At 40.2% G+C, this 25520-nt stretch overlaps 2 protein-coding genes across 3 annotated transcripts; both read right to left on the reverse strand.

The window, feature by feature from the left end:
- Positions 1–227: 227 nt before the first annotated feature.
- Positions 228–10022, reverse strand: znf576.1 (zinc finger protein 576, tandem duplicate 1). Its single transcript, XM_080039822.1, has 9 exons — positions 9547–10022; positions 8205–8717; positions 4319–7932; positions 3958–4228; positions 2839–3036; positions 2643–2738; positions 2349–2520; positions 1893–2103; positions 228–1801 (listed from the first exon to the last, which is right to left on the reverse strand). Exons 1-9 carry the CDS (start codon positions 9821–9823, stop codon positions 512–514), a joined length of 6642 nt encoding a protein of 2213 aa, XP_079895948.1. The 5' UTR covers positions 9824–10022; the 3' UTR covers positions 228–511.
- Positions 10023–13560: 3538 nt separating this feature from the next.
- LOC307260157 (uncharacterized protein) lies at positions 13561–25493 on the reverse strand. Of its 2 annotated transcripts, none has more exons than XM_080040312.1 (2): positions 25132–25493; positions 13561–15085 (listed from the first exon to the last, which is right to left on the reverse strand). In XM_080040312.1, exons 1-2 carry the CDS (start codon positions 25238–25240, stop codon positions 13968–13970), a joined length of 1227 nt encoding a protein of 408 aa, XP_079896438.1. In that variant the 5' UTR covers positions 25241–25493; the 3' UTR covers positions 13561–13967. The 2 variants fall into 2 exon arrangements, with proteins under 2 accessions (XP_079896438.1, XP_079896437.1); XM_080040311.1 differs by lacking the exon at positions 13561–15085 and adding an exon at positions 15970–21738.
- Between the last annotated feature and the right edge of the window lie 27 nt (positions 25494–25520).

Here is a 25520-nt window from a genome sequence, read left to right on the forward strand (position 1 = left end):
CAAAATCTGATCAACTTGTGTATTCAATTACCATCTGAGCAAAAAGTCAGTTTCAAATATATAAAAAAGTAAATATAAAATTCAGCAAAGCAAGGATTTTTTTCACATGTCTTTTATTGTTTTATGAAATTTAAATAAATAATGTTTCAATTCATAAAGCTCAAACAAGCTCACATTAAAATAAAAAAATGGCAACTGCAATGTCAAAATCATATTTGATGCTTCCTTTGCAGCATAAAGTGGCTATGGCTATGACATTTTTTGTAACAGTTCCTTCTGAAGGAAATTTATTTTGACACTTGCTCAATGACATAATAAGCCACTTCACAAAGCATTTGTTTTTTAAACTGCAGCAGAATAATCCTACACAAGAACGACACAGCCAGTGAAAGGCATCATGGAAAAGTTGTCAGCACATAGGAGATTTTTTTGATCAGCTGGGTTCACATACAACGAGAGAACAGTTAGAGAAGAAAATGATAAAAATAAAAGGTACAGTCTGTAGTGGACCCTACTTTTTCCCCAAATTCCCTTGATTATGGAAATTCAAAAAGCAGTTGTGGTTGCGTGAGATACAAAGAAAAACACAGCACTTAAGGCATAGCACTCGAGATGTTCTCTGGCAGTCACCATAACGACACCTGCCCCCTTCTCCCTCCCCAAGCTGCTCTGGCCAGTGGCCTGAAGCATCGTACCGTGTGGCTGCATCTGGCAGAGGACTTACCTCCAGCAGGCTCGGACTGGGGGTTTCATTTGATGAATGAGCCTTCTCCATGGGGGGTTGAGGGGGAACAGAATCCTGGGTATCAGAGCCGCTGGACAGGATCAAAGCCTTGGACACCTCCAATCTGAAGGCCATGAGTGTCAAAGGTGTAGATGCTGCCCTCTGATTCTGTCTGTATAGGAGCCAGGAGTTGACCAAGGCCAGATCTGTTAGGTACCAGAGCACAGCTTGAGGCCAGCAGGTTGGGGCTGAGGCAGTGAGAGGGATTGAGTAAAGCTTTTGCAGATCTCTGTTGAGATGAGCCGACCTCTGGGCCTTCTCGAAGTGGTCAATGAGTGAAGCCATGTTCCTCTGGCCATTTCCAGCAGTAGAAAGTATGAAACCGCAGTGCGATCTGCGTAACATCAGTTTCCCATCGGAGCTTACAAACTCATCTCCGATCTGTCCTCGGGCTCCACCCACCCTGCCTGCACCGTGAACCCCAGCAGCTAACAGACGCTCTAGCATAGCAGGGGTGGAGAGTTCCTGTTTGCAGAGAAACACCATACTTCCTTTGGGGACCATTTTTTCAACAGCATCTTCTTTGCCGGACAGACCCGATTTAAGATCCACATGCAAGAGCAAACCGCCAAATCCAATTAATGTAGTACAGTGGAGAGACATTTTTTTATTGTGCATTTTCCCGGTCAAAGGAAGTGGATATTGGTCAACTGCATAATCACTATCTCGTCTAAGTGACTGACAACCTGCTTTGAAACGGCACAATAACGGTTCAGCCTTCCACAGAGGATCGGTCTGTGTTTTTGAACAGCTAGCATCATCAGGAGCATCACCTTGCTTCTGCACGTCTCTACATGGAGGGATTTTACTTTGTCTGTTTGAGATTTTTTCACCTTGTTGTACATTATGAAAGTCAGCAGAATCGCTTTCTTCCCAAACACTGCTGCCGGCTGGATCCTTTGCAGGAGAAGCAAGCTTCAACATGCGAGACAGCTGGAGGAAACGGGAAAGTGGCATGGCTTCAGCGACCAAGGGCACCTTGGTCAAGTTCTCCCAGTAGAGCCTTGAACTGGGAAACTGAAACATAGCAAGAGGCCACAACTTTTAGTGGCCTTGTTTTTTACTATATATATAATTCAAGTAAAAATTATTTAGACAGAGTACAAACCTTTAAAGTTCCCATTGCAACGTGGATTCCAATAAACTGTGCAACCTCTTTGGCTGTGACAGGGTTGGGCATGTTGGAAAGTGTATTAGTGCAATTGGCAATATCTACCCAGGTATCCCAACCAAAATACTGGCAGAAGAAATCAATTGGCTCTTTGCTGGTCTTGCTATCCTCTCTTGGTGCTTGGAACTGGCTGGTTGAAGTTGGCAAACTAAGTTATGAAAAAACAAGCACATACAAGAGCAAAACAATTACCACGTTGGCAACAAATAGGGTTACATGAGCAACTATTTATAAATCTCAAAAATAGTTCTACCAAACTGTCCCATTTAAGAACATTTTAAGTCATAAAATAACATATCTGCACAGTTTGACAATATAATTGAACTTGTAAGTAAATTGCAGAAAATGGTTTTTAGCTGTGTTCTTTAAAGGATAAATTATGTTGTACCGTACTTTTCATCAGGCTGTCTTGCGCTGTTTGTTGGGTTCTTGTAGAAGGCGGCCATTACTTCAGCTTCTGAGTCAAGCTGAGGCTCAGACAGTTCAAAAGCACCCACATCCTCTTCATCTGAACTCTGAAGGAGAAAGTCCCAGAGGTCTGCTGGCGGCTCAGCATCTGCTTCAGCTGCAAGATCAATTATATACAGATGAGTCATTTAAAGTATTATTCATTTTTTAAATACATTGCTTAAGTACCATAATCAATTAGCTACAACGTTTTGGTCATATTAAAATAGAAAAACTAACCGTGTCCATCTGCAAAGTCACTGAACCCTGGTTCTGTCAAAAGTCCTCTCACTCCAATTTCCTGGTACTCTGGTGCAGAATGGCTGACTTCACCTGCTGTTAACAGATTCAACATTTAAAAAGAGGTCTTCCTATAATCTTCGGTGAAAAAAGGAAAAAGAAAATGGGAATATCACTTGAAAAGGCAATGACTCACTAAAATGACTATCTGTTGCCTGAAGTTCCATCTGCTGGGCATCTCTAGATGGCCCTGTGGTTAAAGCCTCACTGTTGGTCTGAGCAGCTCCCAGGTCAACCTCCCTCTCCTCTTCCTTCACTGGGTAGAAGATACACTGGCTGGTGTTAAACTCAGGGGTGATACTGCAGTCCATTGTTGCCTCCTCACTCTCCATTACTGAAAGCAAAAAGGCAGACAAAACATCCATCTCTGAAAAGATGAACCTCCCAAACTCATACAGACTGTCTATACACAAAGTGGACAGATTTATTTAATCATCACCTTTTAAAGCTAGAGCTAGGAGATGAGCTGGCTAGTTTAGTTTAACATAGAGACAAAGCAGCAGTTCAAAAAGACAACAACCAACACCTATAAAGCTTACCATTTAACACAGTACGTTACGCAATAATAACAACTATACATTTGTGGTTTAAAAGCAGTTGAGTTGAATTCAACAGTTTATCCCTCAGCCTGGTACTTGTTTATGGCATGTTTACCGTCTGCCTGGAAACCAAAGACTATGGAAGGTAGGTACTGCACTCTGTTCACAACTCCACCTAAATAAAATAAAAATCACTGTTTTTTAACTTCCTGTTTCTCTAAGGATTAAACAATTAAGATACATTGCTTTAATAATAAAGCTTTATGTTTTGGTGGAAGTGTACTTTTATACTGTGAATAGCCAATCCAGTCATTTACACCTGGTTCCCCTCTGTGCTTGTATCTCTAACTGCAAAGGTACTGCAGCTGGAAAATAGCCATTATAAATCTGGTACAATTAATCCCCTCTCTTTGTAGGAGATGTATAAGGTTTTTTGTATATGGTAAAAATAATAAACTGAACGTCCAGTCTTCATGCTAAGGTAAGCTTATCAACCAATCAATCAAGCAAACAAACTTTAATCGTATAGCACTTTCCATACAAGCAAATGTAACTCAAAGTGCTTAATACGGAGATATACACACATGCAAAAACAATCCCCCCATAACCTCCTATAGCTTCATATCAAATGTACAGATATGCGAGTGGTATTCATAACTCTCAAAAATAAAGTACATAATATTTCCCAAAATGTTTAAGTTTGGACCAATACTTACATGGGCTGGAGGTGTTTTCAATGTTGACTTGCTCCACATTCCACCGGATGTGTCTGCTGCCCTGTGTGGTCTGAGCCTCATGAAGCACAAAGCTGCTCTCCTCCTTTACCAGCACAGTCCTAATATCACGATGGTGCTGTGGCTGCAAACTTACTCTCTGTCTATTTTGGCAGATGGGTGCAATCAGTGGTGGATCTGAGATATTCTCCTCAACCTTGATCTCCCGGCTCCAAAGAACCTGCACTTCACTCTCAGCAATGCTGTCTAAACCCTGGAACAATAAAGTTGTTGAAAGTTTTTATAGTTGAAATCACCATTAACTGTTTATGTATAATATTTGTTTTTACTCTTGGTATCTCACCTGTTGTTGATTGTTCCTCGCTTTCATCAAACACAGCTCCTTGTCACCAGTTGCTCGTGGTCTAGAGGTGAGGAACTTCTCAAGTATGATAGCTGGAGATTTGTCCCTGTCACACTCTCCTCCCTGCAGTCCTCCATTCGTTTCCTCCTCGACACTAGTGCTAACAGACTCCAGCTCAAAAACGACTTGCTCTTCATGAGATTCCTCTAATATTGAGGAAATGGAAGGCAAAGGCATGGGAGGAGCAGTAGATTGTGTTGCCTCAATATCAGAACTGGTCTGTGCCTTTGAAGTTTTTGCACCAGTCTCACTTTCGTCAATCATTTCTGAATCCAATGTGACGGGATGTTTTTCGTAAACAACCTGACATTCATCCTGATCTTTCTCTGATTCGGTTCCTGTGGCAGTATCTCCGACTGAGACTCTCTTTGATATGACGTCCCTTTTCAGATGTCCTGTTCCTCTTTTCCTACCCCTTGTAGCATTCTTTGCAACAGCTCCTTTTTCTACTTTTTTCTTCTGGACTAACATTTCTTCCTCCTCTTCCTTGATCTCCTCTTGATGAGTGGAGCATGACACAGTCTGTGAAGATAGACTTTTTTCAGTGGTTTCATGACTAGCTTTTCCAGGATATTTGCCAGAGCTTTTACCCTCAGAGTTGCAGTTGCTATTTGATTCATTCTGGGCACCAGTGTCTTCATGATACGTTGTATCATCTCTCTCATTTTGCTCCCCAACCGTGACTAAATCTACCTCAAGAAGGAAATCCTCCTTAATATCTTCATCTGTGGTAACCTGTACCTCAGATTCTGATCTTGGATCCTTCGGATTTTGTTCTTTTTGCTTTTCCTCAGCTGATTCCAAAGACTCTGCTGTCTCCGAACTCTTTGTCTGAATAGCGATACTAAAAGGGGAGTCAGATGTGAAATTAATTGGGCTCTCACAGTTCTTTGTTTGATCAGATGGTGAGTGAACTGCTGCAGGGGTCGGAGATAGATCTTCTGCAAATATTTTACTTCCACCATTATTTTCATAGGCACTCATTTCAAAGTCTGAAGGAGGAACAGGTAAAGATGGAGATGGAATCAAAGCTGGAAAAGAGAGTTTTCGATCTCTATCTTCTAATGCCATCTCTACTATCTCAGGCTCAGTATCCCAGTCGGCCACGGCACTCATCGTCCCAACAACCTCATCATTCTGTTTTGGAAGCTGGAATAGATCCAACCTGGAGACGCCCTCAAATATGTTACCATTGGTGTAAGTGAGACCAGGACTCTCTGCGATATGCACTGTCGCCTTGTGCTTCTGAAGGGATGAGACTTCACTAAATCTCTCCCCACAGTCCTTACACTCTAAGGCACGCTTGGAATGCGAAGAAGTAATGACACCTTCGGTTTCCACCTTCGAGGAAGATTTGCGTTTCCTGCTGGTCTTTGGTTTGGTAAGCATTGTCTCAGTTGGTTGGTGGGAAACCTGGAGCGAAGGCAATAATGAAAGAGCCTTTGGGTTCTTTTGGAGTCTACCTCTTTTTTTCTTACCTTCTGTGCGAAGATTATTTGTAGACTCACTTGTTGGATGTTTGGTGTCACTAATTGTTTGAGACTCCAGAGTTGTATCCTCCTGTGGCTGGCTGGATGCCGTTGAAGGGTCTAACTTGTAAACTTTCAGTTGGGGCTGTTTATGACCTTTCAGTAGAAGTAGAGAGTCTTGCACTATGTGTGGTCCAAGAATATCTGCCGAAGCTGTGCTTGTTTTATTTTTGACTTTCTCTTTTCTTGTTAGGTTTTTCTTTAGCTTCCCATCCTTTTTATTCTTGGGCTGATCTTTTTGCATTATTTTCGCTTGTTTTTTCTTTTTAAATACAGGTGAGGCTATACTTTTGTGCTCACTTGTGTGTATCACATCCTCCCTGACCACTATTTTTTGATTCTTGATTTTCTTTTTTCTTGTATCCTCTTTGATTTGCTGCACCTGTGGGTTCTGGGTTGATGATGGTGATTTTATTTTAGCTGTAGATACTAAATGTGCCGCTTGCTCGTCCTTTTTTCCCTTTCTCTCCTTTTGTAGTGGTCCTTTTTTCTTTGAGAGATTTTTGTTTGGGGTTTTACTTTTTATCACTTCTTCCTGTGTTGGCTGACAGTGCTGTGAAGGTTTTTTCTGTTTCCTATGTTTCTTCTCTTTGTTTTGTGGACCAAATTTAACAACAAGATGAGACTTTTTTTTTTTTTGGCGTTTGGCAGGTTCAGCATCAATTTGAAAATCATCTTTGTGTAAGGAACCGACAAGTTCTTGCAATCCTTGAAAGATAAAAGCCCTGGCTGGCTTTCTTTTCCGCACTTTCACCAGTTCTTGGGCTGACATTACATTTATGGGCAACCCCGACATCTGTGGCACCTGCTTGGCCTCCAATTGTGATGAACAGTCTCCTTTTGTAGTTGGATCGTGTATCCCAGACAAGTTCTCTTTCTTATTTTGACCTTTTTTACGATTTGCCTGAACTTTCTCAGAAGGTTCATGTTCAGCTTTGTCCTGTTTCCTTTGTGGTGTGTGTTTATCTTTGACAGGGTGGACCTGTTTTAGACATATAGTTTGTATATGTGAATCAAAGTCTTCTTTGGGACTACTTTCAGATTCAATTTGAGTGTGTGTAAGTGTGCCTGGTGGAATGCAGGGGCTAGAAGGAGGATCCTGTTGCTCTCTCTGTAAATGTGTCTGCTCCAACTCAACTGTGTGCATTGGTGGTGGGACAGACTGGATGGTCTCCTGGTCATCTATGACAATCTGATCTACAGTCTGGTCAGAATTTGGCTCCATTTCGATTACAAGGGAGGAAGTTGGGATTTCATTTTGGGGCACAGTTTGGTATTGTTCAAGTTCCACAGTTGGTGTCAAGGCTGGGGTAAGTTCTAATATGACTGTTTGCTCAAGGTTTTCTTTGAAGTCAACTACCTCATTCTGACAGACCATTTGATCCATAGGATCAGACTGAATTGTGCTAAGATGGTGCTGTTGAGGGGCCTGATCTCCTTCAGGTCTCTCTGGTTGTTCAGTCGGAACGAGTGTAAGCTCTATACTTTCTGCTGGTATGTGGGAACCTAGTTCTGAAAAATAGGGGGTTTCCAAGTGTCCATCTGGTGTTATAGGTTCCAGTATAATTGTATGCTCCATTGAAACACATGGGTTGTTTAAAGGGTCTAAATCATCTTTCTTAGATTCTGTGTGTTCCTGTCCCATTAAATCTATTTGCAGTGGATTGACATTATAATTCGCTGCCAGTTGTGATATCTGCTGCACTTCCAGTGGTGTGGCATGAGGTGGCACCTGCCCCAATATGACCACTTGGTTTACTTTTTGCACATTTCCCAAAGATTCAATAAGTCTGCGAATCTGCTCTGTGTCAATATTGCCATCAACCTTTTGCAGAGGTCCATTGGGCTCCACAGTTAAAAGTGTTGGTTGGCAAAAAGTAATTGGAGTTATGATGGGTGTACCTTGTTTCACAAATGGCAGGGCATTACTGGTGGCATTGTGCTTAGTTTTCATGTGATGTAGTCGTGTCTTTGTACTCTTGAAAGTGGCCTTGCATACAGAACAAGGATATTTTGTAGAACCACCTAAAGATGATTAAGGAAGAAGGTTTAGATTCATTATGGTATATTACTTGAAAACTTTTACACATGAGGTTGTTTTTTCAAATGTATTATTTTTTTTAAGGATGCACTAATAGAAAACTTCTACTGAATGCACAATAATCATTACATTTTCTAACTAATTGGGCAGTTATATATCCTCCCCAGATATTTAGGGCCTCCCTAATCAACTTATAGTCTACATACATGGTAGCAGCTTTGTGAGAGTGCATTGGCATGAAACAAGAGAAACTTACCACAATCTTTCTTCAGTTGTTCTTTAGCTGCATTGTCTCCACCATCTCCTTCAGCTCCCTCTGGTGAGTGTGCCAACATATGTTTCTGCAAAGCTTTGGACATGGTGAACCTCTTGCCACACTCCTTGCAAACATAAGGCCTCTCCCCAGTGTGTGTGCGGCGGTGATACTTCAGCAATGTCATTGTTTTGCAAGGTTTGCCACAGTCAGTGCAGGCATAGCCATCCTTGCCAAAATGAATTTTTTTATGAAATGTGAGCTCGGATGACTTTTTGAAGGCCTGGCTACAGATCGGACACTTGAAGGGTTTCTTCTCCGTGTGGGCTTTCTGGTGGACCATGAGCTCTGTGGAGTTCGTAAACTGGCGGTCACAAACGTAACAGGCGAAAAGAGCATTCCTCAGTATGCACTGTTCATATTCAGCAGGGTGGCTCAGCTTTAGATGACGCTCTTTGCTCTTGTGATCACTGAAGATTATGTGGCACTCGAGACACTGCAGGGAGAGCTGAGATGCTAGAGGAAAACAGGACAGGAGGGGGAGAAAGTGTACATGTTACATGCATTCATATACTTCAAATATATCCTAATAGTAAAAGGAGACCCCACCTTTTCTACAACTTGCCCTTACCAGACATGATAATGCTGCATTTATTTATTTTTTCACAAATAGAAAGTCAAAATTGTAAAGAAAAACATATTACTCTCCTCTGTATATTGAACCTACTAAAACGGGAAGAACATGGACAGCTCCATTAAAGCCCTACCAATAATGGATTTTTGAGGCAGATACAAATATTAATACTTTTGAAATATGTGAATGATATATCAGTAAACCTAAAATGTTTATGTGTGTTAAATAAATGGGCTGCTGTAACCTGCAGTGTTTTGTTTGACTTCTTTTGAACACCACACACTATTAACTGTACAGCTATAACCCAATTTAATATTGTACTAGTATGGTAAAACAAAACCTGAAAGTATTTATTGGAATTTAGCATACCATCTTTTTAACACTGTTATAATGAATGCATTCCACAAGAATATTTGTGCACAATTAATAACTGAAGATACTTTTTAGAGTAGGGTGTAAAACAAGAGTAATCCATATGCTAATGTATAATCAAAGTAAGATTTCTTACGGTGAAGTATCTGTTTACTTAACCCTGATCCTAAAGTGCTGTCATATTTTAAGTTCGTAGTGTGTGTGTGTGTGTGTGTGTCTGTGTCTGTGTGGTCCTAAATACAAATTTAAAAACCACAGTCCTTTCAATCCAAGCCCCATTCATTAAAATATGTAACCTCGAAGAGAGAGAAAGACACACATAAAAGGTAAAACACTTACATGGGAAAGGAATAACCATTTGTTTGGACATGTCCATCTTCAACGGATCTACCATCGCCTTCTTGGAAGGAACATATTTCCTTCCATCAGTTACGGTTTTATCCAGTTTCTTTGCCTTTTGCCCATCACATGCAGGATTTGTAATTGGATCAGGTGCCGATTCGGTGGGGGCACTTGGCTTTGGATCAGCGTCCGTCCCTATCCCTTCAGTGTTATCTGAGGGCTCAGTTGGTGGCTGGACAGCAGGCTCATTCTCCACTGCTTGTGTGACCTCCATACTCTCAGGTGTTTCTGCCGTTTGCAGCCTTGTCCCATTTTCCTGTGATGTGATTGCCGTTTCAGTCTCAACAGGAGCAGTGGAGTTATTCTCCTCATCTTGTACATCTGGTTCACTTTGTGTTGGCTGGGCTTTCGACTCAGGGTCCCGCAGTTGCTCTGTGGTTGCTGTGGCCACAGGGTTTGGTTCACTATTCAATATTGTCGGACTCTGCATGGCTCGGCTCCCTGCCTCCTGGCTTCTCAAATGCACTTGTTTGTGTTTCTATGAAATCAGGTCCCACAGACAAACACAGAATGACTGTTAATTACACTGGTAAAACAAAGACATGAACACAATCTGGAAATTCTAACCAATCATTGTCTTTGTCATTTAATCTTTTTGAAGTAGGCCTACTGTTTCTTCTCTTAAAAAGGAGTCTTTGCACAAGTTGATTTCAGTGATGCAGTGAACAGCATTTTTGTTATCTGCCTGGCGACATCTGGGAGAGCAGAGGATGAATCAGTTTAAACATTTATGTTACAAAAGTGGACCAGACGGGCATGGAGGGCAGCCGGCGGAGGCTGCAGTACAACCCAAATTACAACACTTTGATTTGTATTAATGAAAGATTTAACATACTGATAATTTTCTTTGAACTAACTCACCACAATAACCACAGAGATACACAGATAACGATAGCCAAGTTAGCTTAAATTCACTGATTTGCGGTTAAAATCGGGCAGCAAATGTTAGCATCAGCAGCATTTTATGTCGTCGTAGAGGCTCAATATCAATTGACTTTTCCACCATCCCCTCTCATCATACACACACACACCCGCACAGCTGCATACAAGCAGGTGGATGTAGATTTAAGGTTACCTAGGCTGACTTGTCCGTCCAAACATCTCCGCGTCGCGTCGCACAAAGCCAACACTGAGGAGCTGCAGACACCGTGACGTCACGTCTGACAAGGGGGTTGGGTTGCAGGGGGGTCATGGGAATTGTGGTTTTTCTCAGATCAAGCCCTCCACTCATTCAGGCGTTCAGTTTCTTTCTTTATAGGTCCATGTTCAGTTTACACACTCACACAACCAGGATAATTAACCTATTTGAACCAATTTAAGAATACATGTAGAGATGTAGGCCAATATGTATTATATTTTGAATGCATAATCAAATATTATATATTATATGTAAAAACATAGGCATATATTAGGCTATATATATTATGAATATGTGATAATATATCCATATAAACAAGATAAGTAGACAATATGATTAAGATGAATATTAAGTAGGTAATACATTTTTTTATTGATAACAAATGTACTTTATTTTAGGGATAAGAATATTAGTAATGATTTGAATCTAGAGATAAAGATGAAAGTTAGATTAATTCAAGTATAGATTGCTATCAATAAGGCAGCGGATTAATGATCAATTATGGATTAATGATTTAGGGAGAAGGGCTGAGATTAGATACGTTATTCTTCTTCTCGCCCCTTTTTCGAAAATGTAAACCAAGTGTTAGTTTATTTTCTATTATGCTTGTAATTGTTTCTAAATATGTCTGTATTATGCCTGTCCACACTTGTATAATAATTTATGTTATTAACTTGTTCAGAATTAATACATTTCCAAAGTCAATAAACGGATTAGTAATATCTATGTCTTAAAGTCAAGTTTATTATTACAGCCCAAAATTACAAATATGTACACAGCACACGAAACTCTCTTACCAATAAACCCTTAACAACGTACTACTCAAATGTTATTTAAACATAAATTCAATGGATCCAGTAGGGGGATTTTTTTTTTTGCCATTTTCTCCATATGTCATGATAGATCTCATCGAACAGAAGGGAGTCATGGACCATTTACCATGGTAAATGGTTATTGCTGATGGCAAGGATGACCTTATGTATACTCCACTAAAACACTCTGTCTGAGGGTGCAAGGGGCTGTGTGTAACTGTCCATTAACTTCAACAGTTTATTTCAAAAACATCTTTCTCTCCACAACCAAGTTTAGGGACTCCACATCAGTCCCAGGATCAGTTTTCCTTATCCCTTTGTGCAGTTTCTCTGTCACTAGCTCTGATGCTGCTACCCCAACATATGGCTGCAATTTCTTATTTTTGCATTTCCCACAACAGACTGAGTTGTGTTGGAAGTCTTAGATAAACAGGCTGAAGGGGAAAGGTGCGAGTACAGTCTTCAGCTATGCTTGGCCACAAATGCGGTGGTCTGTCCATCGGGTAATAATCCAAGATCTTGTGGAGGCCTCTACCTGCATCTCCTGGACCTTCTCAAGCAGCTGTGTAGGCTGGATTGTGGCAGAGCTGTAGAACTGATCTAAAAGACATTGGTTGGAGTCGTCATTGCGTTTCTACACATTTACAGAATGTTAGGGTGTTGTTCAAAACTCATTGACCCAGGTTTCAGTCAAGTTCAATTAAATCTTCATGTACCATAGAACTGAACTGAAAACCTAACTAAAACTAAAACTAAAAACCTGTTAGTCTGCTGTGGCAGAATATATGACTGATGTAACAAGATAGAGCAACGCCTAATACCCTCAGGGTTTTTACCACCAGTCTGCAAAGGACTCTCCTGGCAACGGCAGAGAAATAACTAATACAAATGAAAGTCTCGCCAATCAAGTGAAATAACCTCTTTTTCCTCATTTCTTTGGGACAATCATCCCAGAGATACAACTGAGCAAAACAGAAAAGTAAAAAAGTCAGTCAGTTGATGCCATTGCAGAATGTGTTGTTGGACCTTCTTCCCAGAGATGCACTCACCATAAATATTTTAAAAAACCTTCATGAAAAGTTCATGAAAAAGTCCACTACACTATATGCTGCACTATAAACAGCATTGTGGGATTACAATATGGACCCCCTGCTAAATACAGTACTGTAGAAACTGTTAGAATTGGAAACTGCTCCAGCATTAAATTAGTCTCCTGAGTTCCATTAGTTCTCCCTGTAAAATAGCCCTAGGGTAACCTTGCCCATTGCTTACAGTAAAAACTCCCTTAAATATTTAAAACTGCTGATTGTGCTGAACTGATGAAGCATAGTGTAATGACTTTTATATGAAGGGGCTATATAATGCATGGGAATCCTGCACTCACTATTGTTGTCAATTACAAATAAATATTTAAGATGTCCACCTTTTTTTCTTAAAGTGAAGCTAAAACAAACAACTTGAGTTATAAAACAGTAAACATTTTCAAACGGCGATAATCATGTGCTTTTTCTTCTGAAAATAAAGGGGGTTTAATGTAAATTGTCTGGGATGTTTCATGTGATTTGCAGTGTTGATATATATATTTAGCTTATATAGCAAGTCTGCTGTGAACAGGTCTCCAGTGTAAATGAGACTCCTGTGTCAAGAGATTACCTGTATAAATAACACACAATACAATCATAACGTATTAAAAATTGTATACTTGTGAATATTTTAAGAAGCCCTCAGCATGAGTAATGTTGTTCAAACATACAGAAAAAGTTCCCAATAGCAATCTGAAACCAAATTGAGTTTAAAAGGATTCAGATTTTGGTCCCCAAAATGTCCCTTCAGTTTAAACAGTAATGTTGTTATACTCCACAAAAATGTCTTCTTTGTGCATACAATGCATTGTTTAAAACAATCTAAAATGAATCATCCTGCACTTGCACATAAAGACCAACTCTGAATACTTTTTTGAATGCATTTAATTTTATTATGTTTTACAAGTAGACAGGAGGTAGTTTTACAGTTTGACATTTTCCTGAGGAGTTCTCACCCTTTTGTTCTTGACAATGTCCTCTTAATTCATGAATCAAAAATAGGCTTTAAAAACCTGCAGTACCATCTCAAAGCATGATGCAGGCATTACATGTTGAGGCTTAATGTGTTGTAGATACTCTTAATTTTCAATGTAGTGTAACAGATTGAAAGTTTGAGTTTCAAATCTGTAAGCATACTAGACAGTCATTTGCTCATTCATTAACAATAATTCATTAACCCTTTGTTTCCTAGGCCTAAGCTTGCTCCTTTAACGGTATTGTAAAATAAGTCAAGAAGCTGTCCCAAGATGCATCAATTGCAAAGAGCGTCAATATTGATGCCAAAACAGGCACCAGAATGTACCTTCAACCCTTAACATCGTCCTATCACATAGGCAGCTCCCCAGTGGCATGTTTTATATAATGCAAATGCAGCTTTGCCACCTCGTCAAAGCCCATATCACATACACAACATTCCCACTCCCACTCCTTTTGCTCTGTGGGCACATTTGTCTCTTGGGACATAATCTCGTCCAGCTCCTGATCAGATTCATCGGTTGGATCAGAGCCACTCGAGTCAGGTGACTCTGAAGGTTCGGAGCTATGCCCAGGCTCTCCGCAGTTTGCCCAATCCACACACTCGGCATCTTCCAATGGATGGGGGCTTTCAATTTCCTCCACACCATCTTCCTCTCCTGTCAGCTCGTCCATGTCTGTGTCCATTCCCAGATCCTTTTCAGACATAGATGGATTTCGTCTCTTCCTGTTCATAATTCGCTTCTTTGAAATGCAAACTGTCCTCTTCAGCCCATGATGCCACGTCTTCCCATTGGCCCCAACTTGAATTCGGACATGATTTTTTCGGTGTGCTATCAGATTTCCAATATGGAAAAATCCTTTCCAACAGAACGTGCAGTGGTAAGGTTTAGCTTCATCATGGAGGCTTTTGCGGCTACTGTTTCCTGTGTCTTTCTTCAGATGGAGACTCTTCAGGTGTTTACCTAACGAGTCCTCATCTTCAAATCCTTCGGCGCAGCTTAAACACCAATAAGGTTTCTGTTTATGGAGAACAACGTGAGCCATCAAGGCCCTTACAGATGGGAAGTCTTCGTTACACTGATCACATCTGGGAGGTTTCGATTTAAGTGATCCGTTCGACCTGTGAACTCTCAGGTGACTGATTAGCCGCACTCGCCTGATGAATGACATCCCACAGTCCGGACACTCGTATTTTCTCAACTTCTGGCCACTCTTTGTTGTCGATGACGGTTTCTCATGCAGCATCTGGTGTTTCACAAATGAATTCAGGTATAAGTAAATCTTCCCACAGACCGAGCAAGTATAAAACTTCTGAGTGCCACTGTATTTCATTGAGTCGACTCCCGCCTCAGCTTCTTCCTCCTCCTCCCCTTCTTCAAGGGCATGCTGGTGCAGATGAGTCTCATAGACTTCCCGGTTTGTAAATGTCACTCCACAATCCTTACAGGCAATGATGAATGGTATGACTGCAAAAAAAAGAAAAAAAAGGTAGTTTAGATACTTCATAAGTAACACTGGTGTCAGGTCAGTGCTATATTTTCCTCATGTTATTATAAGTATAAAAGATAAACTAGCAGGTATTATGAGTGAATTAAAGTTCCCATTATGTACCAAATAAAATGTAACAGTACAACAGGCAGATAAGACCTGGTCATTACAGGTAAAGTTACCAATGTTAACAGCAGGTGAAACTTACAAGCCTAAAGTGTGGCTCTTCTCTTCAATCACAGATGGGCGGCAATTACAAATACAGCGTTAAGTTAAGTGTTAGAACTATTCATCAAATAATTTCAATCTTAAGAGTTTTGCACGTTTTCAGCCTTGTCAATCTGTGGAGCCTGTAATGTTCCGCTCAAATTATTCTGGTGCAACAGCTGCTCTGTGGGATTGTATTTACTTATAGGCCGCAAATGAGCTTACATATCTTTAAAAATCAAGAAAATGTGTTTTTCCAATTAAAGTGATAATATGGACATTTTAAATATTAAAAGGAAAGGGATGAACAGAAATGATAAAATGAAATTATGTACAACTTAAAATGTTAATATTAATTCATAATTTAAAAGAATATGTAAATAGAACTTTAAATTGGCAAATTTTAACTTTGAGGTTTAAAATGGATTCCTTTGATTACAATTTAACACTGTAAAAGTCTAACTATTCTGGTGGCACACTTTATGCTCTACATCCCTGTGTACTGGCCAAATAATTTCAATGTCAAGACTGTAGTGATAAATGAAATCACAAAAACATATCCAGTGTTTTCACTTAATTTTTAAATGTAATAATGCTGTAATAAATATGCCCGGATCTTAAATTTTTTTTTTTAAAACCAATACACAGCCAGAATGATATAACCAGACAGATTGTTGAGAACAGATTGAATTAACCACAAAACCCATAAATTCTCACAAAAATCAAGCCTTTATTTTTCACTTTTTAGGGAACTTTTTCTTAATGGTTTCAGAATCAAGTAGTCAATAGGTATATTGGTCATCTAGAGAGGAAAAAAATAATATCGCAATGTAACATCTTTTATACAGAACAAATACTTTTTCCCACAACATAAGTGGTGCAGTAAACTACCAACTATCCTACATGGACATGGTGCTATTATAGAAATGGACATCATATATAGAAATGTAACACTGTAAAGGGAAAAAACATGGGCGCTTATACATCAATGAATGCTAAATGTATTAATACCTTGTTATGTTAGCAACAGGCTGTAATGTTCAACTTCATGACATTTTCTTCGGACAGTGCTCATTATTTAATTACACATATCTTGATCTTCTCTCTGAAATATGCAAATGAGTTTAGACAAAATCAGCTATTTAAAAATGACACTGGCAAAATCAGTATGCATTTGTCGTGCAGGATTATTTCAAAGTCTTCATAATCTTAGCAGTAAGTAGTGTTTTTTTCTTTTTTTTTTAAAAAGGTACACTATGCAGTTTCTGAGGAGGGGGATTGGTTTACATTTTCAGAGCCTGCCGTTAGATTTCGAAACATATGTTCTCTACATGTTATTCTTAGTATTGATTAATGTGATAATAAAGCAAAACAAAGTTATTTTTAGGCACCAGGAACCAAACAAGACTAAATAAAATATGTTTGTAAACCAAACTGTGGGCCCTGCTAATGTAAACAACAACAGTGAAACGGTTATTTTCAGGTTGCTTTCTAACTTCAAATTGGGTGAGGAAAGTTTGTTTAATAAATTATAAGAATATACTTTAGAAAGTGTTCACTTCCCAGACACACCCAAAGTTACACAATGCACCTTTTTTTGATTTGGTAAATGTAAGTAGAAAGAAATTAACATGAATAAATGTTTCTAAAGTCTTTTCTTGTTGTATCTACACATGAACTACCATACATCAGCCAGGGATTCGCAGAGAGATTAACGAGGTTTGACTGAAATTCGCGACAGGTCTACCAAAAGCGGGACAAATCAAATGGCTTAACTATACATTTGTGACTTCACAGTCATCAGTTCATCAAATGTTATTCATTAACATTTGTACTATACTAATCCAGTGTAAATTAAAGCCTGAGAAATAGAGAATAACCCAAGTAGTTTAAATTATTTAGAAACAAATAAAGAAAGCACGTTTAAAAAAAGAAAAGGGTCGAACATTTAAGTAGTTTTGCAACCTCCACAACAAAAATCCACAACCTATAGTATCTTCATTGTAGTCCTTTTCAGTTCGTTTAGTTTTTTAAACTCCACGGGCATGTTCAAGATAGTGCTGGTGCAAATCAGTTTCCTGACAAAAAGTAGTTCCACATTCAAGACAAGTAAGGCCATTGGCATCTCCTGTGGAGACAGCAGCAGGGGCATCCCTCTGGCTTTTGTAATCACCAATACATTCCTGGTGATGGTCGATAAGGTCCTGTATTTCACTGAAGGTCCTGGGGCAAAAAGAGCAATGATACGAGTCATTGTTGCAGTGCTGAGTTTCGTGTTTTTGTAACGCAGCTGGTGAAAGGAAGGCTTTGCCACAATGCTGGCACTTATGGGTACTTTGTGACTGGCTGCCTGGGTTCAGTGTAGAGGATGGAAACGCCTTTCCTCCGGTGTCAGCAGAGGGAATGTTGGGTTTTAGATTCTTTGAGGCCAAAGCAGCGCTGAGCCTATAGCGGACCTCGTTCGGTAGACGACAGCGGACTTCATCATGCCAGGCAAGGTGTTGTTGCAACTGATTCTCTGTCCAAAAGCCGTGACAGCACAGGGCACAGTGGTAAGGTCGGCTCCTTGCCCTAGACTTATGGGTTCCTAATTGTTCCTCTGTTTGGAAAGCTTTCCCACACTTATCACACTTGAAAAGGCATTTGGCTGTATGCTCAAAGAAACTGCTAAGTTGTGGGGGAACCTCAGCTGTGTCTTCAGGAGTTTGGATCTCCTTTTTGGACTCATGCTTTACGTCCGGGCACACTTTCTTATGGTCTAGAAGGACACCAGCAGAACTGCACTGCATCCCACAGTCAAGGCATGTGATAGAATTCCCAGATGGGGTGTCCAATATGATTTCTGTCATTCCTTTACAAACAGGGCCATTTTTCAGTGTCATTATAGCATTATTTACAGCTGATGAATCTTCTGTAATTTTAACTTCTCCGCTTGAGTCAATTAAATTTGCTTTTGTCCCAAAGGGAACCTTATTTTTGCCTTTTGTGCTTTTCAAGTGGGCCTGCCATTTGTGGGCCCGCAGACCTCTTGCTTTTGCAAAGGTCATAGAGCAAATTGGACACTGGTGAGCTTTTGGTTTCAGTGTTGATGACATGTACCCACTCTTGCTGAAGTGGACATCAACCTGTTCAGGGACCCCATCAAGTCTGTGTTCTTGATGATCTGCAGCTTCCAAAGTGTAACCTTGCTCATTTTCACAGTCGGCAGCTACAGGTGAACCTTGCGCAATTGTTTTGTTACATTCAGGACGTGACAGCTCCAGTGTGCTGTTGCTTTCGCTACTCTCTGTTGAATTAGGTTCTGGCTCAGTTTTGGTTTGACACTGAGGATTAAACATCTGGTGGCGCTGAAGAACACAATGGTTAAAGAACTGTTTGCCACATTTGTGGCACTGAAAAGTTGCACTGTCTGTCTTGCTGCAAACAGACTTCAAATCATCATCTTTTTGCAAGGACGGTGAAAATGTCTCGTCTTTGTGCCATCTTTTATGGGCCCCCAGAGCGGAGTTGGACATGAATCTCCTCCCACATTCTGAGCAGTGGAATAGTCCTTTACTGGGTTCTTCCTGTTTAGCTTTCTTGCGCATTATAGACAATTTTGCTTTTGCTAAAGATTTGTAACTATCCACATGAATTCTCTTATGAAGATTCAAAGCTCCAACCACAGAAAAACTTCTGTCACATTTTTTGCATTTGTATTTCATATTGGTATCACTCTGGTTTTCTAAGTTGGCAACACCTGTTTGATCTTCCATTTTTAGCTCCCCACTGTCCATTTCATTCTTCACTACAGTATTAACTGTTATTTGCTTGGAGCTTTCCTGAGTGATAACATCCATACTAACCTTGTGCAAATCATTATTTTCTGATGGATCTGTCTTAAAAACAACTGCTCTTTTAATGCAAAGTTTTTGATGAGCCCTCAAAGAGGCCTTTTTGTTGAAATGTGCATGGCATGTTGCACATTGGAGATCCGCCAGCTTTACATTGGAACTTGGTGATGATGGCGAGTGGCCAGTCTCATACCCATGGCTTTTCATGTGGAACTGAAGCGCTTTGGCCCTTGAGAACAGCTTGCCACAGTCAGGACAGCTGTATGTGTTCTTTTTCAACTGCTCAACTTGATGCTGGAAAGATTTAATAGGCGGTGGGAGTAACTGGTCACTATGCACAACCTGGTGTCTGAGGAGGCTTGAAAAAAGACGGAACGACCTGTTGCACAGTTCACATTTGTGATCTCCATTTTCATGTTTTCGCATGTGCAATGCCATAATGCCCTTGTGACGGAACTTTCTACCACACACCGGACATGCAACCTTAACACTGGAGCGCGGGGGTCCGTTAACAGATTTCAAAGATCCTACATTACCTTTTCTAAGCCTCAAATCTGAACACTGAGTCTGACTTTGCATGTGGTGGGAGTAAGCTCCTAAGGACCAAAAACCCTTCCCACACTGTTCACAATGATAAATCTTTGGGCCTAGAAGGGTTTTAGTTGGATTGTACTCTTTCTTGGTGACTGAAATGTTCTCTTTCTTTTGTGCAGAGCAGTTTTTCATATGGTTAAACAAGCTAGCTTCATGTGAGTAAGACATCATGCAATCTGGGCATTGGAGCAGCTTTCTTTTGGGATGATGTAACTGATGAGAGACTAAAGCTGACAAATGTGAGAAGCATTTACCACACTCATTGCATGTCAGATTTCCCTTCTCTAGTTCTTCTGCCTGGTACAGTTCATAATTGTTTGTGTTTTGAGTCTTGTGTTGTTGTATGTGACTGTAGTGTGCTGCATAGCTGCTGGCTTCATGGCCACATGTGTCACATGTGTGAACTGCCACTGACTGACCTTGTGTGTGATGTCTTCTCTTACGAAGGCCATGCCACATTCTGTGAACGCGCAGTGATGAAGCACTAGTAAACCAACGGTAACAGTCTGGACAATCAAATCTCGCCTCAGTCGTTACATTCTCGGATTCCGTCTCTGCTATCGGTGCACACTGCACCTCAGCTTGCCCATAGTCAATTTGTACGATTTTCAAATCCATCTCTGGTTTTAAAACAAAACTACTGAGTGAAACTTCGGTGTCTCCGTCGTCTCTTACTTCCTGATCGGATTCACACAGCAGCTCAAGATCAGGATTCAGGTCTTGGCTGGACTCATCCTCAGATTCACTTGCACTAATCACCAGTACATTAAAGTCCCCAAGTTCATAACTGTCCATGTCTTCATCAGTGTCATTGACGTGCAAATCTTCTTCCGCCAAACTGTCCGGAAGCACAGTCTCTGATTCCACTTGTTCCTGTTCTGTCTCTTTCCTTTCACTTTCCAAAGTATTTTGTTGAGGTAGCAGAGAGGTACACATCTGGGTCTCCTTCTCAGTTTCTTTAAAAATGTCCGTGTGTTGAAGCTGATGGGAGTTAAGCGCTGAAGCCCTGGAGAACTTCAGCCCACAATCTTTACATTCAAACGCCTTCTTCTGTAGCTGACACACTTGATGAAGAAACGACTTTGCTGGGGCCTCATTACTGTGTGCCATGCGCTGATGCCTGTAGTAGAATGTTAGAGTCATAAATTCTTTTCCACATTCCTCACATGTGAACCTTTTCGCTGAATCATTCGAGTGATTAGCATGCCATCGCTGATGATTGAAGAGGGCAATATGTCCATTGAAAGCCTTATTACACTCACTACAGTACAACTCGTTGCTTATTTTCTTTGGTTGTTTTTCTTTCATTTTTTCTGGAGAGCATTCACTTTTGCGACTAAATCGTTGATGAGTTTTAAGGCGCATCAGGGCAGTAAAAGCTTTACCGCATGAACACTCAAAAAGTTTTTCAGGTGTATCATCTGCCTGGTTTTCACTGGGCTTGGCTTCAACTGTTGACTCCTCAGTGTGAAATACATCTCCAGATCTCCTGTTTTGTGACTTAATTAACTTTTCCTCATGGCAACGACGGTGTGCATCAAGAGCTGAAGCTCGAGAATAATTCCTCCCACAAGTCTCGCACTGAAATGACTTCTTTTTCAATTGTTCAAGGTCATGAAAAACTGATTTGGAGGCTTGTTTGTGTGAGCGCTGATGGTTGAGAAAGTGTCCAAACACACCATAACATTTCCCACATTCTGGACATTCGTAGGTTTGCTGCTTTGTTATCCCAGAACTTATTTGAACACCAGTCTCCTGTTGGGAGGTTTGACCATGGTTATTCTCCATGTGAAAGTGGAACTCACTGGGTTCAACAAATGAGAGTGAACATAAATTACAGAAATTATCCGTTTCAATGTCCTTTTCAGCTTCATGTAAACCATCCAACTGGTTGTCTAAATACACGCTTTCTGGCGGGTGCTGATGCCCATGCTCCAAGAAGGCCGTTTCCTCTCTGAAGGCTTCTCCACAATCCCGACAGTAGAAAACCCCGACCCCTAAAATAGAAAGGGGAAAATAGGAGGTCAAAGCCACTCCTGATTCCAGAGAAAGAAAGACAGAAAAAAGGCACAAATGACAAACACATGCAAATCAGGTCTCTATTTTAAATGTGAATTCACAAACAGGTTTCCGAATTAAATTATCAAAATTTGGTTCTATAATTGTATCGGTATCACTGCCCATAAAAATTAAAAATAAATTGTGCTATCACATTTCTGTGCATTGAGGATCAAGTATTTGGTTATTTTATAGGATAACTGCAGAACGTGTTGCGTTTTTAAATAAACAAATGTTAACATAGCGCTGCATTGCAATAGATTGTGGTACTGTGCCATAGGGTTGTGAAAGAAAAACATTGATTTTCCTCACTTCAAACCTGATACTTCTATCACTTTCAATCAAATGTCCCTCATTTAGTAGAAGAGTATGTGACAGCATTCAAGATATACTCCAAAGCTGCCTTTAAGTGGCATTTGACCTTTTTTGACACACTATGCTTGGAGTGCAAGCAGTTTGTTGTCCATTGCATTGCCTGACCACAAAAATAGATCCCACACAACTCCTTATTGTTCTCTTTTCAACAACAGAATGCTTTGTTGTATTGCCAGGCCAAGGACAAACATACATAACTCCCCCAGTTCAATCTTTTGTTAAAAATGTCAATGTACTAAAATAACACACACACACACACTTCTAAAACATATGTGGCTTGTCCATGTTTACCACTTTTTTATTAAAGAAAATAAGTAAAGTCACACAACCTTATTTAAAAAGGCACCATGACCAATCAGAACTCAAGTCTAATGGTGATGTACTTAAACGGTAGTTCAGTATTTTTGAAATGGGGTTGTATGAGGTGCTTATGCATAGTAAGTCTGTTACCTAATTGAGATGGCGTTCAGCGCAATAATTTGAAGGGGTATGGGCCAGACGTCACTATAGCAGAAGTCAGTCTTGCACACTCCTGAACAAAATCTAAAGACCGGGGGAAAATTGCAAAGTATTTGCATTTTGCAATGTAAGTAGAGCTTAAAAATGCCATCAGTAGCAAGAGACAAAAAAAAATTAAGCAATTTCTTGAAAACTGAATTTAAACTCATACAGGCTGTTCATCATCTGATCAAAAGTGCAATTGTCATTGTACATTTCTTAAGGGATTCTGAGGGTTATGGGACAAAAAAGTAAAGTGGTAGACCAAAAAGAATTTCACCTGCACTGAGCCGGAAGATCCGACTACAGTCCGTGAAGTCACAGGCCGATCCTCGACCCAAATGAAGGCCCTAACTGATGCTGAGTGCAGCCCTATAACCATAAGATGGCATCTGCAAGAGACGGGCTTTATGCCGGCTAATAAACTCTTGTCACCACATGTAATGCCTGGGCTTTCTACATTATACAACATTATAGCGAACAGTTAAATGACTGCATATGCCAACAGAACATTTCCTACGGCTGCGGCTTCACGTTAAAAGCATTTCACTGGCCAAACGTGAGGTGACATTTATTTTGAAGCAGAAAGGAACAGGAAGGTAGTGCTTCACAGCCCCGCAACGCACCAGTCACTGGCAGCATGTCTTCCGTTTTTTACGAATTATATGCGGTGAAAAAAAAGAGGACAGAAAGCTTGTCATTTGCAATACTTGTAACCCTGCGCTCACACCAAAAGCTTAATGAACGTTAGTGGCAGCCGCCAGCCAGTCATGCATTTTCAATGTACACTTGCTACGAAGGGCGTCTGGAACCTCGGCTGCAGAGAGCAGCGCCATGAGACGTATTTGAAGCTTTTGGTGTGAGTCCATCCATGGTTTTTAAAATCTGAAATAAGCCACGGAAAAATACTCTGATCGACCAAAATTGGTATCGGCAGGTTAGACTCTTTGTCTAAATTTCAAACAGTGCACTCTATTCATTTATTACAGCACACTATAGCCTATATAATATTGCGACCATTCGATGAGAGCTATTGAGAAATTTTTGAACTTTTTTCAAGTGCTTAAAGGCCATGTATCATTACGCCAATTCTGGCCCGTGCAGTGCAGGGTATCAGGCCGCAAATCAGCAGTGAAAAAAAATCATAAATATGGCACGATGGGAATATGGTACAATTACTTATACATTTATTTTTTATGTAAGGATTTATATATTTGGCGAAAAAAAAAGTTCCTGGTGGTCCCCTCTGACTGCAACAGTACAAGGCTGACTTCTGCTACAAGGACCTCTCCAACAAACTCCTTGAAATGACTGCGCTGACCGCCATCTCCATAAGGTAACAGACTAACTATGCATAAGTACCTAATACAACCCCACTTCAAAAATACTGAACTATCCCTTTAATCTCGGAAAAACATGAGCCTATTTGGGCATAGTTTCCCTGTCCGTAGTTAAACATGGTCAAGCACTTACAAATAACACACATATGTTTATAGGTACACTTGTACAGGTCATTTCTGCTTGTCTCTGTCAAGATCTGGATCAATAATACTGTTTTTCTAGGCAGCTTATTAATGTAGCAAATAGAATTGAGTAAGACAAAATTAACCTGTGACCTCATACATGCAAAGTATATCCTCTACCACTGAACTACATCTCTTGCAAAGTGATGTCAGAACAGCCCTGTGCTGGAATTTATCTAATTCCAAATATCTATAAATTAAGAATATATCACAATTGATGAATTTCTTTTACAGGGTTCCTACAGCTTAAGGCAAGTTTGATTAAATACAAAGACTGAATAAAAAATTAAAGACCAAAGACAAAGTAACCAAAACTGAACAAAAACAGCATCAATTACTTTGGGTTAGGGACCAAGTTATGATACCTGTATACTGCAAAATATGTTTTTTTAAGTTAGTTAAATCCACAACTAAAAATCCCCAAAAAATGCTGATTGATGTGGGATCATGGCATTTGTATAGGCTATTACTTTACAAAATGTACAACGTCAGAAAAATTGATTGATAAAACCTGTCTTTTAAGACTTTTGAATTAATCGATTACAGACATTTTAATCACCAAAAAACGGAGGTCTCATTCTTAGATTAATTTATTCAATGCCTTTTAATTCTTTAGGGATCTGTAGGAATCATGTTTAGATCAATGTCCACATGGTTGAGTATCAGCTTTGTCCTGGACTGTTGCTGGGTTTGTTCAACAAACAGTAGGCCTACTGCACAAGCAAATATGAAATTGCAAAAAGGCTTCGTCTGCATAATATGCTACAATGCAAGGTAAAGCAAAGGTATGCTATTGCTATAAGCGTTAAGCATTTGCGATAAATCAGTATTTCGTGTAATCGAGCTGAGGGTTGGGTACAGGAACTCACCACGCCTTAGTCAATGCTGTACATGACAGTTAAAATAACCTTTAAATGACGGCCACGGAATACTTACTATCAGCGCTGTCCTCTGCCGAAAGACCGACGTTGATTTCAGATGGTGTGTCTGCATTGCGGGGTTTCTTTGCAGCTTCGTCCTCTCTGGTCGCCGCAGCCTCGTCCATCTTGGCGTGGTTCAGTTTGGTTGGTTGTGCTAGCTTACTGTAGCTAATGCTCGTTAGCTTAACAACGCTTTAAAATGTGTTTGTCTTAACCGCAGTTGCACAGCAAAGTAAGAAGGACTAATTGAAGGGAACGAGTGCGCTAATCTAGTCCGTTACCACACACCAGTGCAGCATTTAGTCATGTTTAAAACAAATGTTTTATAGCAATGCTAATGATGATGAGCAGCACAACTAGTTGTAGTGCACTTTTGGTTGTGGGTTATACCATGGACCTTATACA

This window comes from Ammodytes marinus, assembly GCF_949987685.1.
Source record: "Ammodytes marinus genome assembly, chromosome: 13".
In the NCBI taxonomy this organism is placed as follows: domain Eukaryota; kingdom Metazoa; phylum Chordata; class Actinopteri; order Uranoscopiformes; family Ammodytidae; genus Ammodytes; species Ammodytes marinus.

Excerpts from the sequence above, each read along its gene's own strand:
- znf576.1 (XM_080039822.1), bottom strand. The coding sequence starts at position 9,823 with ATGGAGGTCACACAAGCAGTGGAGAATGAGCCTGCTGTCCAGCCACCA. Across the intron at positions 2,104-2,348 it reads GCAAGACAGCCTGATGAAAA|TTTGCCAACTTCAACCAGCC; the intron begins GTACGGTACAAC and ends TTCATAACTTAG. Across the intron at positions 1,802-1,892 it reads TTGCAATGGGAACTTTAAAG|TTTCCCAGTTCAAGGCTCTA; the intron begins GTTTGTACTCTG and ends GCTATGTTTCAG.
- LOC307260157 (XM_080040311.1), bottom strand. The coding sequence starts at position 25,240 with ATGGACGAGGCTGCGGCGACCAGAGAGGACGAAGCTGCAAAGAAACCC. Across the intron at positions 21,739-25,131 it reads GGCAGAGGACAGCGCTGATA|GGGTCGGGGTTTTCTACTGT; the intron begins GTAAGTATTCCG and ends TTTCTATTTTAG.